The following is a 21163-nucleotide window of genomic DNA, read 5'->3' as shown; positions in this document are numbered from 1 at the left end:
TGTGCCAGTGATTTCTGTAAGTCTTTAGCAGACATTCTAGGGTTCTTTTTTTTAACTCTGAGTATTCTACACTGAACTCTTGGTGTCATCTTTGGTGACTCTCACTGGAACGGCACCAAACAAAAGTTCCAGCATCATCACCTTGTTCAATGCAGATTCGTGACTCTTGACACCTTGTCCAATGCAGATTCTTGACTCTTGACAAGGTGATGATGCTGGAGCTTTGGTTTGGAGCTGTTCCAGTGAGATTTACAAAGATGACTGCCTGAAGAAAACATCAAAATTCCCTCAGTCCTTGATGATATGGGGCTGCATGTCAGGCAAAGGCACTGGGGAGAGTATGGAGATAGAATAGTGCCAAAAGAAGAGAGGTTGTAAAATGAAAATTATCCCTGTAAAATGACCAATTTTAACTAAAAAACACTTGTATTTCCAAATTTTGCGTTGTAAAATAAACATGAAAAAAACTCGAAGGAATAAATTGTTCAACAAGTTCTTTTTTTCTGTTTGCAAGTATTTTTATTTATATTTTTTCCTACAGGTGTTTTTTCTTCACTACAGGTTAAAAATTACCAATTACAAGTGCACAAGTTTTGTCACATTCTTGTCGAGTTTTATGAGCCAAAAAAGGTACTCGTAACCTAGTTTTAAAATAAAATTTTTAAAAAACTGTAAAATGACTAATTTTAACTTGTAAAACAAACAAAAAAAACACTTGTATTTCCAAATTTTGCGTTGTGAAATAAACATGAAAAAAAAACAATGTGAATAAAAATTTCTACAAGTGTTTTTTTTTTTTTTTTTTCGTTTACAAGTGATTTATTTGTTCTACGGGTGTTTTTTCTTTGCTACAGGTTAAAAACCACCAATTACAACCTCACGAGTTTTGTCTTCCCCTTGTCGCGTTTTCAGAGACAAAAGTCACTTGTAACCACAGACGAAAAAAACTACTTGTACATTGAAATAATCTGTTGTAAAACACAAACACAAAAATATCATTCCAAGTCGTGGTCAAAAAAAGATGTTAAGAACACAATCTAGTAAATAGTTCTTCGGGTGTTTTTTCTTTAACCCTTGTGCCGAATATTGCATTATATGTAATGTTTTTTATGGTTTTTGTTTTTACATCAAATAGAAAGCATAGAGAAAAAAACACTACGAATGTTAAATATTTCCTTGGTTCTTAAAACAGGCAGACGTTCCAAATGCAACTTTGCCATCATTTCTAAACCTTTGCATTAAGTAGCCAAAGAACTTGAATGCACGTGACTCGAAATTACAAAATATGTAACCATTGACTACCATTACAATTCATAAATTTGGATTTATTGTACACCTGACGTATTTTATTGCAATTTTCGTGATTTTCGTATCAATCCTTTCAACGACGGTCAAATAACATGTGAGACGGATATAGAGTGTATTTACACCCCTAACCCTGCAGGTGGCGCAAGAGACCACTAAATGATTTTGCATGCAAACTCCATCCATACTGTTTAAAAGGTGGATTTTCCGCTACTTTTGGTATTGCCATGCTTGCTGATGGTTGCTCACACCTGGTCGTGAAGAACTATTCACTAGATTGGGTTTTTAACGTCATTTTTTTAACCACGACTTGGAATGATATTTTTGTGTTTGTGTTTTACAACAGATTATTTCGATGTACAAGTAGTTTTTTTCGTCTGTGGTTACAAGTGACTTTTGTCTCTGAAAACGCGACAAGGGGGAGACAAAACTCGTGAGGTTGTAATTGGTGGTTTTTAACCTGTAGCAAAGAAAAAACACCCGCAGAACAAAAAATATCACTTGTTGATGGAAAAAAAATACTTGTAGAATTTTTTTTTTTTTTTTTTTTTTTACATTGTGTTTTTTTTTTTTATGTTTATTTCACAAAGCAAAATTTGGAAAAACAAGTTGTTGTTTTTTTTGTTTTACAAGTTAAAATTTGTCATTTTACAGGTTTTTTTTTTTTTTTTTTTTTTTTTTTTTAAACTAGGTTACAAGTATCTTTTTTGGCTCATAAAACTCGACAAGAATGTGACAAAACTTAAGCACTTGTAATTGGTAATTTTTAACCCGTAGTGAAGAAAAAACACCTGTAGAAAAAAAAAAATACTTGCAAACAGAAAAAAATAACTTGTAGAACAATATATTCCTTTTTTCATGTTTATTTTACAACGTAAAATTTGGAAATACAAGTGGGTTTTTTTTTTTGTTAAAATTGGTCATTTTACAGGGATAATTTTTATTTTACAACCTCACTTCTTTTGGCAATATTCTATCTCCATAGAGAGGGCTGTGGTTAAATATTCAGTAAATGCACAATTTTACATTGAAATTTTAGACAGCTATCTTATCCCTTCATTTGAAAATATGTGTATCATTTTCCAAGATGACAATGCATCATGCCACAGAGCTACAACTATGAAACCATTCCTTGGAGAAAGACTCATCCAGTCAATGCCATGGCATCGGATCAAATAGCCCAGATCTCAACCCTATTGATAACCTGAGGTGTCAAGTGAAAAAAAAAAAAAAAAAAAAGGTCCACAGCAAGGCTCTGACCTGCAAGTATGATATGGCAACTGCAGTCAAAGAGAGTTAGCACCAAACTGATGAAGAATACTCATCAAGTCCATGCCTCAGAGACTGCAAGCTGTCACAAAAGCCAGAGGTGGTGCTACTAAATACTGGATATGTGTTTTGATTGTTATTTCTTTGTTTGTTTATCATGATTCCATATTTTTTCCTCAGAATGGAGTGATTCCATATATATTTCCCTGCACTTGCTCCATAAAATTAACATTTACTGACCACCACAATGCTTTTTATTCATTTCTTTTCGTGTTTCTGAATGCTAAAGAGTTGCACTTTCAAAATAATTCATTATTTTTTCAAGTTTTTTATCTGAGTTTGTTCTATATGATAAAATGTCTGAGTAAGTGCTCGTCCGAGATTGGTGATTCCATACTTTTTGCTAGGGGTTGTAAAATATTATCAGGAAGACGTAAATGTTTTGCACCCCCCAACCCTCTTCCGCCACTGTATATAGCATCAATTTTCTATAAAATTATTATAAGTACACCTCTGCATAACATTATCCTTGTTAGCATTAAAGAAAAAAAGTAATATCGATGAATTTACAATAAATATAACTTTATTAACATTGTTTTTAACAGAAATGAAAAAGCGTATCCATTTGCCTGGATTAAAAAAAAAGTCACATCCAAATTGTAGACTTACACTCACACTTTTGAACTAATTTATTTATTTATTTATTTATTTTAAGCTTTTTATTTGAGTTTTTTCTACATGATAAAATGTCTGAGTGGGTGCTCGTCCGAGACTGGTGATTCCATATTTTTTGTTAGGGGTTGTAGAAGCACTCTACTATACACACAGAGAATGTGTCTACTCTATACATTACTCCATGTCGTCGGTAATAAACAAATATAGACCTGGGCTATTTGGCGTCCTCTAGCGCTGAATGTGAGCGTTGTACCCTCTAAGGGTTTCCTGTGTGGGAGCTGGACGTGCATGACACAAGCGCTGCTTGCATGTGTGCAGCCAATCGCTTCCTCATGACGCTACCGACCGAGGCTGGACTCCACGGGGCTTCGTTTCTATTCTCTCACCAATCCACGGAAGATGCACATTTGGAGAGGAGTCAAGGCAGCGGGGATGCTCGCACCTGTCGGCCTGTCGCCGCGTCGCTGACTTCGGCCAAGCTGTGCAGCATTTGAGCCGATCGCTTGTGATTTACGAGGAATATATTGTTTTTCCTTTTCTGGAGTAATTTGTTTTGTGTATTTTTTCGTTATAATGGGGACTTTTAGATTAACGGGACGGATTAAGACGACAGATGTGAGCACGTTGGACGCAATTCACCTGCTTAGTTGTAAAGTATTTGGACTATTCTAGGCAAAATAACAAAATGGACTTGTGAAGGCGAGTAAGAAATTGATTTACTTTGTGGACAAAAACAACAAACGATGATCATGTTTCGCAAATTCCGAGTGTTACTCCTCACGGTGTTTCTTGTGGCGTGCACGGTGCACATTATGATTGACTTGCTGCCCAAACTGGAGAAAGGGACATCGGGAGCGGACGGCGGCTGCCAGTGCGCCCACCACGCCGGCGTGGATGCACCGGGATGGGCCAAACTGCGCGTCAGGTCGGCGGCCGAAGCCGGCGCTTGGCCCAATAAGCACACCCTGCGAATCTTGCAGGATTTCAGCAGCGAACCCAACTCTAACCACACGGCGTTGCAGTCTCGGGAGAAGAGCGCAGAGACGTCCCGAAGGGGGAGGATCCCAGCCGGGGAGGCGGAAGAGCACAAGCCGCTTATCGGCGAAGCGAGCGGGGGTCGAACGGTGGCTGGAGCCGGTGAACCCCGGTTAAGGGCTCTCTTTGAGCATCCGTTGTATAAGATTGGACTGCCGGCTCTGACGGAAAGAGACACTTTGTTTAACGTCAACACGGATATCAGGTTTTATCCTAAAACAACCGACCAACAAGGATGGTAAATCACTCTTATCGCTAACATCAATCTGTATGTACTGTATGTCTGTCCTACTACCTATCCTCCCTCTTTCCATGTGATAACCTATAACCATCCAGTCATCCATCAATCTACAGATATACTGTTTATCCATCCATTCATCCATCTAAGCTTTTCCATCTTCCCACCTACAATTATAGCCATCCCTTTATCTGTCTTCATCCACGGTACATCGGTCTGAGTGTAAATTGCTCCTGTTCAAGCAAGAAGCCACCCAGTTCCAACTCATTGGCTGCTGTTGATGGCAACAGACGTCCAATCCATTTCAACTGGGAGGGCCTGCAACATTTTTTTTTTTTTTTTTTTTTACATCTATGATCGTGATATCTCAGATCTGCTTCAAAGAGTGTTGGGATCATAGACATTTGACGTTTGGGGCAGGGGGGCACAACATGTTGATGACCCCGAAACGCAGTTTTAGCGATAAAATTAACTTACAAGAATATTTATAATAAGTTGACAATGAGCGTTTTTTTGTTTCCCATCATTCTTGAGGGGAATTCTAAATCAGGCTGCCCAGGCAATACTTTTCGCCAAGATCGTCTTCCATTGAATATGGTACACCCGCCAGTGTCGTGCCGACCCCAGTCCAAAATTGTATCCCCTGGGCCGAGCCTTATGGAGGTAGATTTGTGTCTTTTATTATTCAATAAAAAAAGTTGCATCAATCAAAATTTATATTTTCAACCCAAAAAGAAGTCGCTTCAATCAAAAAAAAAAAAAAAAAAAAAAAAAAAAGTGTTTGAATGCAAAAATAATTTGAAACTCAGAAAAATCCAAGTGAAAGCTATTTTTCTTTGATTGATCTTTTTTTTGTTTGTTTTTTTTTTTTGAATGAAGCAACTTTTTTGATTGAAGTAATGTTGATTTGTGTTTGGGCTACATTTTGGCTAGGGCAATTTTGTCTTTATTATGCAATCAAAAATTAAGTTACTTCAGAAATATATATTTTGACAAAGAAAAATCACTTCAATCAAAAACAAAGAAAATTTTCAATCATACAAAAAGTTTTTGAATGCGAAAAATATTTGAGATTGAAATATTTGCATTTAAAGACTTAATTTTTAATTGAAAAAGTTTTTTTTTTGATTGAAGCAATCTTTTTTGTGCTTGGACCATATTATGGGTAGGAAATTTGTGTCTAAATCATTCAATCCCCCAAAAAAGTTTTCAATCTAAGAAAAAAACATTTGAAAAATAAAATTGCCCTCCCCTAATTTTTTATTATTATATTATGCAAAGGAAATGACCATCTAAGTTGCTGATTTTTTCAAAAAATAATTTTGACCCATTATAAAAATATTTTTGTTGTTGTTAATTTCATTCATTTTTGTTGCAGCTTTATTGCTTTAAAACTTTTATGTATATAGGAAAGTCAATTTCATGCAATGAAACTTTTCGGCCACCAGGGGGGCCTGGCCCACCCTTAAAATCTGCTTATGGTTGGGATGTTTGATTGTGGCCCAGTCAAACTAACTATTGTAAGTTTGTAATAATGTTGTGACAGTCATGTTTTTTTCCTGTCATTTCTTCTTTTTTTTTGAAATCATGACACCTCTGATTCACTGCTGGTCGTGAAACCAATGATTCATCATCCTGTTCTATTATTAAATCGTTCTTGTTTAGTGGAGACTTCAAATAGGAAGGCTTGAAATGAGTAAACAAAAGTCTGAGTACTTCAAGTATCTCCTCTCCTCTTCAGGCCAACTGAGGACCGCAACGGGCAAGATGATGAGAACGCGCGAGCGGCAGCAGTGACTGCTGAGTCGTACCCCAACTGGCTGCGTTTCCACATCGGGATCAACCGATACGAACTGTACGCCAGGCACAACCCGGTGCTGGATGCCCTTCTTCAAGATTTGGTGATGCAGAAGATCACCAGTGTTGGTGAGTGGCCAAACTCCTAAATATTCAGTGCTGCAAACACAATTTATGCATCTTTTACAGTAAATTTTAATGTTTAGTCACTTTACAAAGAGAAGTTTTTATGTCTTTTCGAGGTTGTGTGCAAAGTGTGGTGATAGTCAGCACAAGTATATGTGTGCTATAAATGTGTAAATGAGGATCTTGAATATATGACAAGGATAATGGTCATACATGATGATTAGCATGCATTGTTGTGAGTTACATCAGTTGGGTGTGTTTATTGCAAATTTCAGGAGTATTTTATGATCAAAAGCCGTAGCAGAATGTTTTTGCTTCAGATTTTCTATAGAAATAAACCACTCTTCTTTAAAGATGGTAAAGCAACTGTTTCATTTTTGGGGGGGGGATAAGCATCTGTATTTTGTAAAATTGAACAACTGCTGTTTTTCAAAAATAGAGAAAAGGTAGATTCAAATTTCAAACTTTTTGTTTATGTTTAAAAAAGAGAGTCCTCGACATATACGATCGCTTCGACACGCCATCTTTTCGACATCCGACGTAAAATTTGACTCGCCATTTGTTTCTACATCCGACGACATGCTTGAAATACGACGATTCATGACAGCGCGACAGTTTCTTTGTTTTCTCGTAAGACGGACGGACGCACGGCATATTTTCTTGTGAGAGAAATCAACATGGGTTCCAAGAATGTTAGTACAGGTGGTGAAAAAAAGGTATAAGGCAATGCTTACAATTGAAATGAAGATGAAAATGATGGAAAAATATGAGCGTGGTGTGCGCATCCGTGAACTGGCTCGACCATACAGCCGTAGAATGTCTACTCTCGACGGTCCTCCTCTGATCTCCGTTTGCCAGTCCTCCTCTGATCTCCGTTCGCCAGTCTTTTTATAAGTTAAAGTGACAATTATTATTGTGGTAACATCTCCGGATAAATCGCCAGCTTTGTGAGGTTTCTAATCATTTATTCTATCAACTTGTGTAACACAACACGCCTACTGTCCGCCGCTGCTTAACATGAAAAGTGAAAGTAAAAAGTCCTATCTCACTGTCAAGTCAGCCACGTGATGCGTTCAGGTACACCACGCAAAACACATTCACCGAATTAAAACCCGATTCGTTACATTATTACAGGTATTATTATTATTATTACTATTATTATATTATTATTGCTATTTTTATTCATAATTTATTTGTTTTACTCTGTGTAATTGCTATTTGCAATAGTACCAGCAGTATTTATTAAGGATTTAGTGTAGGTTTTCGTGTTGTGGAACGAACTAATGGAATTATAATGTATTCTTATGGGAAAATCCTGCTCGACATACGACCATTTCAACTTACAGACAAGGTCTTGGAATGAATTAACTTTGTATGTAGAGGTAACATTGTACTGCAGGGATCCCCAAACTACGACCCGCGGGCCGGATACGGCCCGCCTCCACATTTGGTCCGGCCCCCTGAACAATACCAGAGAGCATTTTGATTTTTTTCCGTGAAGAACTCAGAGAGGGTTAATTGGTTATCATCTATTTAATTAATAGTGTTATTATATTATATTATATTATATTATATTATATTATATTATATTATATTATATTTACTTTTGTTCCTTGAAGAATCCAGAAAGGGTTATTTGATTGCAGCTTTCTGAAAAACAATATTTTTTTACATTTAGGCACTCCTGCAATGGTCACACTTTTTCTGTTACAAACTGACCCCGGCCCCTCATCAGAGAAGGGAAAAGTTATGTGGCCCACACAGGAAAAGGTTTGGGGAGCCCTGCTGTACTGTGTTAATAAAAATTAGAAGAAAATAATCTGACGGAATTGCAAAAGTCAAAAACGGCTGACTTTTTTGAAAGATGGCTGGCAAGCTGCACAACAAAACATTTGTTATGCTTGTACAGTCCCTGACAAAAGTCTTGTCGCTTATCCATTTTGTAGAAACAATTGCTTATAACCTGACTTTTAATTATTCAATTGGTTTCAGAAATGGCTCATATGAAAGCTAAGACCCTCCCAAATGATGTTGAATGTACAAAAATGTTTTTGTTTCACTGAAAAAAGATTTATCATTAAATGAAAACATAACGGTCAAATTTTGGCAAGGCAAAAGTTTTGTCACCGACAGAAAGAAGTGTTAAAATTGAACAAAAAAAGTACTTCAAATACAAATATATGTTACATAACATAAGCGAATTAGGTAGTGGTGCTGTGAGATCCAAATTTTATATTTTGTATGATTCCATGGGCTTAAAGGACTGCATCCATGCGGTTCGGCAAGGGTTTATACAATTTATTGATGAAGTCATCAGGAACATCAAAGAAAGCAGTCTTGTGTGCCTCCCAGAGTTCACCAACATTCTTGGGTTTCGTCTTCCATGCTTCCTCTTTCATCCTACCCCAGACATGCTCAATGATGACTGTTCTGTGGCAAAAGGTGGATTTTCCAGATGAATCTTCCATTGAATTACACCACAGTCGCCGAAAATATTGCAGGAGATCTACTGGAGCCCACGTGGATCCAACATTCACTTAGAAAACAGTGAAGTTTGGTGGTGGCAAAATCATGGTCTGGGGTTACATCCAGTATGGGGGGGGTGCGAGAGATCTGCAGGGTGGAAGGCAACATAAATAATTTGAAATATCAACAAATCTAAGCTGCCTCTTACATTCCTAAGGGGCAAATTCTACAGCAGGATGGTGCTCCATCGCGTACTTTAATCAGGACTGGACAGCCCAGTCACCAGACATGAACATCATTGAGCATGTCTGGGGTAGGATGAAAGAGGAAGCATGGAAGACAAAACCCAAGAATGTTGATGAACTCTGGGAGGCATGCAAGACTGCTTTCTTTGATGTTCCTGATGACTTCATCAATAAATTGTATGAATCCTTGCCGAACCGCATGGATGCAGTCCTTCAAGCCCATGGAAGTCATACAAAATATTAAATTTGGATCTCACAGCACCATTACTTAATTTGCTTATGTTATTTAACATATTTCTGTTTCTGAAGTACATTTTTTGTTCAATTTTCACACTACTTTCTGTAGGCGACAAAATTTTTGTCTTGCCAAAATTTGACTCTTATGTTTTCATTAAATGATAAATCTTTTTTCAGTGAAACAAATATATTTTTGTCCATTCAACATCATTTGGGAGGGTCTTAGCTTTCATATGAGCCATTTCGGAAACCAATTGAATAATTAAAAGTAGGGTTGTTCCGATCATGTTTTTTTGCTCCCGATCCGATCCCGATCATTTTAGTTTGAGTATCTGCCGATCCCGATATTTCCCGATCTGATTGCTTTTTTTTTTTGCTCCCGATTCAATTCCAATCATTCCCGATAATTTTTCCCGATCATATACATTTTGGCAATGCATTAAGAAAAAAATGAATGAAACTCGGACAAATACATACATTCAACATACAGTACATAAGTACTGTATTTGTTTATTATGACAATAAATCCTCAAGATGGCATTTACATTATTAACATTCTTTCTGTGAGAGGGATCCACTGATAGAAAGACTTGTGACTTTGTATATTGTGACTAAATATTGCCATTTAGTGTATTTGTTGAGCTTTCAGTAAATGATACTGTAGCCATGCCCAAATGCATGATGGGAAGTGGAACCATGACTGTGCGTAGTGCTACCAATTGATATATCTTCTCTGCGTTGGGAAATAACATAAGGTGTTAGATAAAGATCAATTGCTACCTTGGTTCCCCACATTGCTTCCCATGATATTTCTAATCGTAGGGAGAGGCTCCAAAGGCTGTCAAAATTCACTCTACTCATTTTACGCTGCCTTTTATCTCTCCATATAGCTAAAACGGTGCCATTACAGATTGAGCGCGACAATGCGTGAGTGGGTCGTGCAGTGCATGCATTAATTGCGTTAAATATTTTAACGTGATTCTTTTTTTTTTTTTAATTAATTACCGCCGTTATCGGGATAAATTTGATAACCCTACCTTAAGCCTAAACTAAAGACTCTCGATGAGTGTAACATATTATGTCTGTAACGTTAAATACAATTAGAAAACGATTTAATTAAAAATATATATATATTAAAAAAAGGTATGGCTGATATTTTTTTGCCGATTCCGATACTTTGAAAATGATGTGATCGGACCCGATCAATCGATCGGGTCCGATCACGTCATTGTCTCTAATTAAAAGTCAGGTTATTAGCAATTGTTTCTACAAAATGGATAAGCGTCAAGACTTTTGTAAGGGACTTTAGATGTCGATGCACAAGCTGCAGCAACAGGATGCTGTTGAGTCAAGATATTGTAGCAGTTCCACATGATTTTGACATGAGAGCGCAATACTGGAAAGGAATGACACCATTATGTGGGTGATACATTCACGCCCTTGTGACATATTTTGCTTTGCTTAGATAATTTGTCATCTAGTCTGCACTCTTGTGTAATGAATGGTGTTTCAGTGTCTTTGACGGCAATGGACGTCTAATTCATTCGAATTAGGAGAGCCTGGCAGCGAATGATCGTAAAAATGGCCAAAGTTGATTCTACTGCTAGTCTATGAGCTTTCATCTAAAGCAACCGCACACCCTAATTTTTCACAGGCGCGTACCACTTATCTGTCTGGGTGACACCGAAAAGCAAAGAGAGTACAACACCGGAGCATCTCCCTGGGCGAATGTCACTTTATCTGCCCTCAAGTCATGCACAGAGTGTCTCTCCGCCTCTCTCTCCGTGTCGGCCTTTTGTTCAAACCGGGATGAGGCTCGTAAATCACCTACGCTCTTTGGTGACGCGACACAGGTGGAAACGCGGTGGATTTATCATCGGAACGTGACTCTGATTGCGGCACCCGCAGCTTTCTGAAAGGCCAGGCGACAACCAAGGTGTCGCGGGAGAACAGTGTGATTAATTTGTCGACCAATAGCACATCTGCAGAAACACATGTTCTATGTGGCTAATACTAAGACAGATGGCCTCTGGAGTAGAAAGTCTCCCGTTGAAGTTTACTCATATTGTCATGTCGTGACATGACATTGCATGTCAGACCTCAAACATTACAGTGAACTGGGATTTTTCCTCTACGGGAGGGGATTACCTTTTTTCGTGTCTACTTTTCGATTAAACAACAAAAAGCGAGCAGCGCCAAGTATCGAATTGAGGTCACGCACTTGACTCGCAGGTTTATGGATGTGTTGTCGTTTAATCTTCAAACTTGATGAAGCCACAAGGGCATCATCTACTTGACCTGACTTCAACAAATCTGGATGTTAAGTTGACCTCATGGCTTCTCTTTGGCTTGGATGAGCTGAATTCACTTAAGTAAACTGGTTATATTTTTTTGACTCACTAAGCTGCCATTGATGGCGATCAATGTCAATGTCACTCAAAACATGAGCATTCACACATTCAAATAGATCTAGGTTTTTTTTTTATTACATTATTTTGTAGAGATGTCCCGATCTCGGGTCCGATCACGTCATTTTCAAAGTATCGGAATCGGCAAAAAAATATCGGCCATGCCTTTTTAAAAATTTTTTTAATTAAATCGTTTTCTAATTGTAATTAACGTTACAGACATAATATGTTACTCTCATCCAGAGTCTTTAGTTTAGGCTTAAGGTAAGGTTATCAAATTTATCCCGGTAACGGCGGTAATTAATTTTTTAAAAATGTATCACGTTAAATATTTTACGCAATTAATGCATGCATTGCACGACCCACACATGCACTGTCGCGCTCAAGCTGTAATGGCGCCGTTTTACCCATTTAGAGAGATAAAAGGCAGCGTAAAATGAATTAAGTGAATTTTGGCAGCCTTTGGAGCATTTTTAATAGGCTAAAACCTTACAATCCCTCTCCCTATGATTAGAAATATCATGGGAAGCAATTTGTGGAAGCAAGGTAGCAATTGATCTTTATTTTAACACCTTATGTTATTTCCCAACGCAGAGAAGATATATCAATTGGTAGCACTACGCACAGTCATGGTTCCACTTCCCATCATGCATTTGGGTTGAATGGCTGCAGTATCATTTACTGAAAGGTCAACAAATACATTAGATGGCAATATTTATACAATATACAAAGTCACAAGTCTTTCTATCCATGGATGCCTCTCACAGAAAGAATGTTAATAATGTAAATGCCATCTTGAGGATTTATTGTCATAATAAACAAATACAGTACTTTTGTACTGTATGTTGAATGTATACATTCGTCCAAGTTTTATTCATTTTTTTTCTTAATGCATTGCCAAAATGTATATGATCGGAAAAAATTATCGGTAATGATTGGAATTGAATCGGGAGCAAAAAAAAGCAATCGGATTGGGAAATATCGGGATCGGCAGATACTCAAACTAAAACGATCGGGATCGGATCGGGAGCAAAAAAACATGATCGGAACAACCCTATTATTTTGTGTTTATTCTTTTAAGTCATCATCAAGATTGCATTGAATAAATACAAATTTTTATCATCAATGTCTACAAAATTTGCACTTTTTTTCTCATTTTTGTTAAAACTCAGAACGACAAATGTTCAAAATTCCAATAAAATAGGCAGAGTGTCCACCACAGGGGTCTGATTTGAATGCGAGGGTTAGCCAGCAGGTTGCTGTCATGAGATGCTCAAGTTAATGCGCTGTAACAAATGGGCAAATCCCCCAAAAGCCTTTGCATTAAGAGCCAAACACGAGAGCCTTTTGTTAATGATGAGTGTTTGAAGAGCTCCTTTTGTTATGACTGCAATTTTTTAATACGTCTCAATATTATTAGAATATTATGTGATAACTCACTTTTAGCAAACAGAGTGAAATTACCCGTTTTGAAAAACATACATTAATCAATTAATTAAAGGGACAGTAGCTATTATGAATAATAATGAGTTCAGTATTTTTTTTTTTACATTAGGCCTAATTAGTCGGTAGAGTTGATTTCAACAAATTCCGTGCAGTTTGTAAGTTATTTGTTAGTTTCAGGGCTCTCTAGTGGCTTAGCTAGCACGAGTCAATGGTGCCTGCCTAGCATGCCAATAAAAAAATGATACAGATCTACAAACAGATCCAACATAGTCAATTTAATTCAAAATGCAGATCATTGTTCCAAAACACCCATGTGGCCAAAACAATTGCCACGTTTACATGGAGCCAAATATTCCAATTACAATCGGAATATTTGTTCAAACCGAATAAATGTGTTACATATAAACACCTCATTCAGAATGAACAGGCCCAAACCGAATGGAATTTCGTTCCGATTCACAGGGGTGGAATATTCCTTTTCCCAAACCGATTAGAAGTAAAATTATATAATGTAAACAGGGAAGCGGAATGGTGTCTGGTTGCGTTCTTTCTGCGCATGCTCCGTACTGACGTGGTGACGTCAGTCGGTGACGTAAGTAACGTCACTTGCAACATGGCTTCCAAGCACACGCACAGTGCACCCACACAACTTTTTAAATGAACGGCGTATCATTCTGAAGTGTTGTTTCCACTCGAAAAGTTAAAACAGCAGCTGATCTGACGATCGATCTCCATGTTTTGCAACGTGACGCTTTGTTTTGATTAATCTGCGCATGTCAGACGGCAGTTGTCAAACGTCCTTTCGGAATAAAGGCAGTCACATGTAAACGCTGGCTCAGAATAGATGAAGTGACATGTAAACAGCTGATGAGAAATTTCCATTCGGAATGATTTGAATCGGTATGAATAAAAGTCAGCATCTAAACGTGGCTAATGTCACACAAACAGTGTTGTTAATCTTACTTTAAAAATGTAATTAATTACAGTTACAAATTACTTCTCCCAAAAAGTAATTGCATTAGTAACTCAGTTACCTGAATGTAAGAGTAATTAGTTACTTGACAAAGTAACTGGTGATAATTTTCATGTTTTTTTTTTCCTTAAAAAAAAAAAAAAAAAACAGATCACACAATCTGAAGTTTAAAGGGTTTTAGGACAATTGGTCCTAGCCCAATTCTTTACCCTAAACTTAACTAGACAGTAGATAATAACCTTTGCTATGTGTGGGAGTCATTTCATGTTATGAATCAACCGTTAAAGTTGTTAAAATTGCTCCTGGTATTGCATTAGTTCCCTTCCGTCTATTTTTGACATGTGTAAGTTTTAAATTGTTTCATCATTTAAAGATAAAGTTAAATTTTGCCGACTTAGGAGCATCTTAGATAAAAAGTGACTTAGATTCGCGAGGAAGGTTCTCTACAACAGAGCCTTCATGAGAAGTCTACTGCTTTAAGATAGCGGCTGTTTACTAACGCATCTAGTTCTTTATTATATATGTTGCTAATGCCGCCGTGTCTGTCATTTGCATCTAGTTCTGTATATATATGATATCTACCGAAGCATCATGTGGGCGTAGTTTGTAGGTTATCGGCTACAGTCAGGTATTATTGGAGCCACCTAGCATAGTAGCATCGCGTTTGCAACGGCGTCACACTCCCTTGCCTCCTCCCCACTCCTGCTCCGCTCTCTCGTCTCCGTGAGTCCGTCTTTTTTCAGACTTTTCTCGCGTCAGTCAACCAACATTGTAACATATAGTAACGCATACCTTTCCCACCTCAGTAACGGTAACGGCGTTGCCAAGATGAGAAAAGTAATTAATTTGATTACTCACTACTGAAGAAAATAACGCCGTTAGTAACGCTGTTATATTCTAACGCCCTTTTTAACAACACTGTGTTGTGAACGGCAAGCCGTTGAGGCGGATCCAAATCACAGACCAAGAAACAGAAATAGTGAATGTTTGTATTTAATAAGTACAACAAAGGGAGCACGCCAAAATTGCAAGTATACCAATTTACAACTAAGGGAGCACGCCAAAAAACGCGAGTATGAAAAGGTACAACTAAAAGAGCACGCTCTAAGACGCGAATATAGCAGAGTACAAAATTCTAACTAGAAGACCCAAAAGAACATAAAAGTAAAAATGATCAAACCAGGACACGACCGTAGAAACGTCGGGAAGCTCGAAGGATGATGCACACACAGCGGTAAGCAAGGCAAGTAACACGCAAACAAGCAATAGTCCGACACTCGCAGACTGTGGCCGGAGTCCTTAAATAATGAGCACTCCAAATGCGCCACAGGTGTGTTGCAACGGCCCCGCCCATCCAGCTGAATCAGATGCTGGAATGAAAAAAGAACTGAGAAGGCATACAGATATGACACACTGCACACCAAACTGACGTAATTTATTTCATTTTGACTATATTTTTTAGATGCGTAATACGACCACAATAGGGAGTGCTTCGGCCACCCGTGCACACGATGCATTCGAGGAAGGTAGCAAGTCGGACTTATTCCGCTCGGATAGTACCAGTTGCATTCCAAGCGAATGTAAACAGCAAACATGGCTGATCGCGACAAATTGTTTTTTATGTTGGCTATAAAAAGACATTTTGACCTCCAGCAAACTGCCTTCTCGTAAGCAATCAAATAGTGGAGGCGTTCCAATGATATTTTGCCAGGTCGGAGGTTGGAAACTCTGGCTTCCCACCTTCCCCGAACGCAGCATCAGTCTGCTGAGTTAACTGACGGGTGCAACATGGCAAAATGTGCATTTAGAGGCTGTGGAAGCAGACAGAAGAAATGGGCAAGGCAAAGGTTCCACGGATTCTCTACGAAGAACGGGGAACAATATAATCTGCTTACTTGCTGCTGGCTACGACATAAAAAATCAGCGATGAAAAAAATTGATTTTATATCACTCCACTCTGCTCTTCTGTAGAGCTGCTGGATTACAAATGTTGCTGTTCGTACTGCAGTTATTGACAGGCAATTGTAAGTTTTAATAACTTACTAAGTCAGCTAGGGATGGGCGATATGGCCTAAAGTATGTATCACGGTAAATTGAGCAGATTTACCTCGATAACGATAAATAACTATAAATTCGCCCAAGCGGACATGTTATATAATTAAAAAATTTGAATCAATGCATGAAATTCAGATGAGCCATTTGTCGTTGATTTATTTACCAGCTTTCAATTTAACATTTTTAACAATTGTACATGCAATCCAAACATTAAGTATATAAAAAAAATATTGTAAACAATAAGAATTCAAGTATGAACATTTATTACAGCTTGTATGGCTTGAACAATGTACATTATCAAAATCAATATGACTGTGCAAACATGTAATTGTAACACAAATGACTTACAGCTTGAACAGTACACTTCAAACAGACAACTTATTGTTAATGTCTGCTGTGACGTAATTACTCAACACACGTGTTTACTTCAAGGTTTCAGGGTTTTTTTTCCCAGTGCAATTTTAATACATGCACAAACACATGAACCCATACACACACATTAAAGCTGTATTGATCTTCTGCCAATGAAACATTTAAGATTTTATGATGGCAGAATTAAGCAAGCAATTACAGAAAAATAGCTGTGGCCATTAAACGGTCATATAAGTTTCACTGTTGGATTGTACTTTATGCTGAACACGTCACCATCACAAAACCTATCAGAGAAATCACACACAGACAGAGATGCAAAATAACGTGACATACTAATTGCTAAATGCAGTCCGTGCTCAATCCACTCATTAAGTTCAGCCATTTCGACAAGGTTAGAGCCTCTATCCGACTCCATCACGTTCATTTGTAGCGTTAGCCGCTAGCGTTAACCGCTAGTGTTAGCCTGTGGCCTGGCTACCAGTAGAAAGCACTGAAAGCACCCTCTCCGGAAATCGTGAGAACCAGGGAGGACAGCGGGTGAAAGCCCTTCTGGACGCTGCCAAGAGTCATCTTAATGTCGAGTGAAAGTTTGGTGTACCACCCGTAAGCCACACTCCATCACATTTGCAGTGGCGTTAGCCGCTAGCGTTAGCCTACCGGGCTTCTGTTTGTTTGACTTCCTGATAACCACGTGACTCCATACGTAACCATACTGACTGCTTTCTTAAGGGGGAATGAATGTAGCTGAACAACACAGAGTCAAAGTGGGGTGAAAAGACTGTATTTTCTTGTTTTTTTAAATTACCGAATTTACCGACATGGTCAAAATTACGTCGCTCATCGTGAAGAATTTCGGTAACGGTAAATTTTCGCTTTACCGCCCTGCTCTAAAGTCAGCCCAACTGACCTTAGCCACTCCGGAGCCCTGGGACTAACAAATAACTAAAAACTAAATGAAATTTGTTGAAATTAACTCTACCGACTAATTAAACCCTCGCTAACTTGAACACTAAGCCTGATGTCGAAAATCCTGAACTTCCCTTTTAATGTTAAAAGACGGTTGATAAAAGCATTTAAGTATGCAAATTCCAAATTTTTAAACTCGAAGGAAGAAAACTATGTTTAAACACAAAAATTTACATTGCTTACAGAGGCAATCATTTTGAGATGCCTGCCTATACTACGAACAGCAACTCCCTAGATATAATGGCTTTTATTCATGTTTTTAATTATCATAGTCAATTTATTAAACAAGATTTTTTTTCTGCCGGACTTGATAAAAGTGTTGTCTGTCCTTTTAACTCATTGGCTGCCATTGAGGGCGACAGACCTCCGATCCATTACAACTATGAGGGCTGTTAGCGATCAGTCACCTCGGCCCAGTCAAAATGGATTTGACGTCTATCACCATCAATGGCAGCCAATGATTTAAGCAATGTTACGAGAGAATCTTTTTTAGCTTTTTGAAACTGCAACATTTTAACGTCCAAATTGTCTCTTGCAGCCATGAAATCGGGAGGAACGCAGCTCAAGTTGATCATGACCTTCCAGAACTACGGCCAAGCTTTGTTCAAACCCATGAAGTAAGTTGATCAAACTTGTAATTGGACGCCAAAAAAAAAAATCTTTGTCAAATAAATCTCCTGCGAATTGCTTCCGAGCAACGCCGCGGCATCGTTTGAGATACGTAACACCCCCCTTTCTACGTGATCTTTTTCTGATGTCTGTCTGGTTTTTAATGAACATCAACAGGCTTATGTGTTAATTAACACAAGCGCTGGGCCATCACGCCGCCGTCGTCTTTGGGGGAACGCCGCAAAAGCGCTTTGCACATGAAAAAGAAATACCAACCTCTCTCAACCGTCCCGTTGAATTCCCCCGCCGACACGGATAAACAGCGGCCAGGCCAACTGGGCTGTGATCAAAAGTAATTGCTCAGAAGCCCGCTTTGATGGCTCCGAAATGCAGAATGCTTTTCTACATGGGAGTCTCACTGGAGAGGTTTAGAATGTATCATTGAGTGGAAATAGTTTTGTTTTCCCGGGCATGATTGTGGAGTGATAGTGTTGAATCTATCATACTGGAATTTGCTTGCTGTAGATCGTTAACTAATCACCGATAATTCTTGCAATGAGTCAACTCGTCATTATAAATCAAATGTTATTTACTGTTATGTTATTTTGCGCTCTACATTTTAGCTACAAAATGTGCTTAAGAACCAAAAAAGGTGCTGAGAAAAAGTGGACTGTAAATTACAGTTGTCCGGATAACATATTTTTGCACCCGAGTTCAAGACCAAGTCACCTTATTTTGATGATCTGCCAATACTGAGTACCAATCCGATACCTTGACAATTGATTTAATATTTTTTTTACAAAACATAGATTTTATGTTTCTTCGGACAACATACTTGATTTTATTTTGTTGCTTTGTAGCCATTAGGCATGTGCCGGTATGATATTCTGACAGTATGGTAACCTTAAGCCAAAATTAGAGATGTCCCGATCGATCGGGATGTCATTTTCAAAGTATCGGAATCGGCAAAAAAAATATCGGCCATGCCTTTTTTTAATATATATATATATATTTTTTTTAATTAAATCGTTTTCTAATTGTATTTAACGTTACAGACATAATATGTTACACTCATCCAGTCTTTAGTTTAGGCTTAAGGTAGGGTTATCAAATTTATCCCAATAACGGAGGTAATTAATTTTTTAAAAAATGTATCACGGTAAAATATTTCATGCAATTAATGCATGCGCTGTACGACCCACTCACGCATTGTCGCGCTCAATCTGTAATGGCGCCATTTTACCTATATAGAGAGATAAAAAGCAGCGTATAATGAGTAGAGTGAATTATGGCAGCCTTTGGAACCTTTTTTTAATTGGCTAAAGCCTTACAATCCCTCTCCCTACGATTAGAAATATCATGGGAAGCAATGTGGGGAAGCAAGGTAGCAATTGATCTTTTTCTTAACACTTTGTTATTTCCCAACGCAGAGAAGATATATCAATTGGTAGCACTACGCACAGTCATGGTTCCACTTCCCATCATGCATTTGGGCATGGCTACAGTATCATTTACTGAAAGCTCAACAAATACACTAGATGGCAATATTTAGTCACAATATACAAAGTCACAAATCTTTCTATCCGTTGATCCCTCTCACAGAAAGAATGTTAATAATGTAAATGCCATCTTGAGGATTTATTGTCATAATAAACAAATACAGTACTTATGTAATGTATGTTGAATTTATATATTCGTCCGAGTTTCATTCATTTTTTTCTTAATACATTGCCAAAAATGTATATGATCGGGAAAAATTATCGGAAATGATTTGAAGTGAATCGGGAGCAAAAAAAAAGCACTTTGGATCGGGAAATATCGGGATCGGCAGATACGCAAACTAAAACGATCGGGATCGGTTCGGGACGAAAAAAACATGATCGGAACAACCCTAGCCAAAATATCACGGTATCATGATATTGCAATTACAGCTCTAAAATGTGTTACTTTGAGATATTTGGGTTTATTAAAAAAAAAAGAAGAAGAAAAAAAACTTTTTTCCATTGAGCAGGATTTTAATTTTTCAAATCATATTAGCGAATTGGAACATAAGTATAATGTTAAGTTAAAAATAAATAAATAACGAACTGAAATATTCTGAATGAAATTAAAATAAATGCAGTCCTTTAGCTGAGCGTAAACCCACAGCCACAGCTCAACGTTATTACATTCAGAACAATCATAATTGAATTACTTTCCATAGAAAGCACAGGTTTATGACTCATAACATGTTTACATTATACACACACTCTGTTTCTCAACCCAGACAGTTGCCAGAGAGAAAAAAACACATATTTTATCACCGCTAGACACACTAAACATGCTGGAGTTAACTCTTGTAGGTGGTGGGAAACGTGATAGAGTTTACTAACCTTTAGTTTTGTATAAATGCAAATCATATTGGATGTAATGCCTCCTCGGCAGCTGCCCTCTGCAATCATGTTTTAACATGTTGGTTGCCCCTCCTCCTCTAAGCCACGGCCGTCTGTAATTTTTCTGTAGCCGAAGTATTCCCATACCAGCGATTTCGTTTTCTTCGATGGGGGAAAAAAGTTCAGGAGTTTCACCTCCTCCAGCCATCATGTAGCACAGCTGACTCACTGACACTGAGAAACAACCGGTGGTGGGAGGGTTGTGCCTTGCAGCTGCAAGCGAGGGATTTCTCAATGCATTTTTGGGACATAAAAAATAGCTAATACCTCAGGGACGGTATGACGGAAAATTTTAGCGGTTTTGAAACCTTGACGTTTTCATACCATGGAATAGCTTGAAACTGGTAATCAGCACAAGTCTAGTAGCCATTTAAAAAAAATCTTAAAAAACAATCTTTTTCGACCTGATTCCAAGCTTCTAAAAACGTTGCATAGTACAAAACATGTTTTGTTGTTTGTTTGGATGATATCATTGTACATTTTGATAATTTTTTTGCTTGAACCCCTTA

General features: G+C 37.9%; 1 protein-coding gene across 1 annotated transcript in view; it reads left to right on the top strand.

The window, feature by feature from the left end:
* The first annotated feature begins 3601 nt into the window (after positions 1-3601).
* fam20ca (FAM20C golgi associated secretory pathway kinase a) overlaps positions 3602-21163 on the top strand; it is an 82524-nt gene continuing 64962 nt past the window's right edge. The window contains exons 1-3 of the mRNA XM_057861449.1: positions 3602-4522; positions 6264-6448; positions 18152-18230. Coding sequence (XP_057717432.1) covers positions 3993-4522; positions 6264-6448; positions 18152-18230 — 794 coding nt within the window. The 5' untranslated portion in view covers positions 3602-3992. The remainder of the gene's footprint in view (positions 4523-6263; positions 6449-18151; positions 18231-21163) is intronic.

This window comes from Corythoichthys intestinalis, chromosome 16 (assembly GCF_030265065.1).
Source record: "Corythoichthys intestinalis isolate RoL2023-P3 chromosome 16, ASM3026506v1, whole genome shotgun sequence".
NCBI lineage: Eukaryota > Metazoa > Chordata > Actinopteri > Syngnathiformes > Syngnathidae > Corythoichthys > Corythoichthys intestinalis.
Note: the sequence above shows the minus strand (reverse complement) of the source record. Positions and strands in the feature narration are given on the sequence as shown.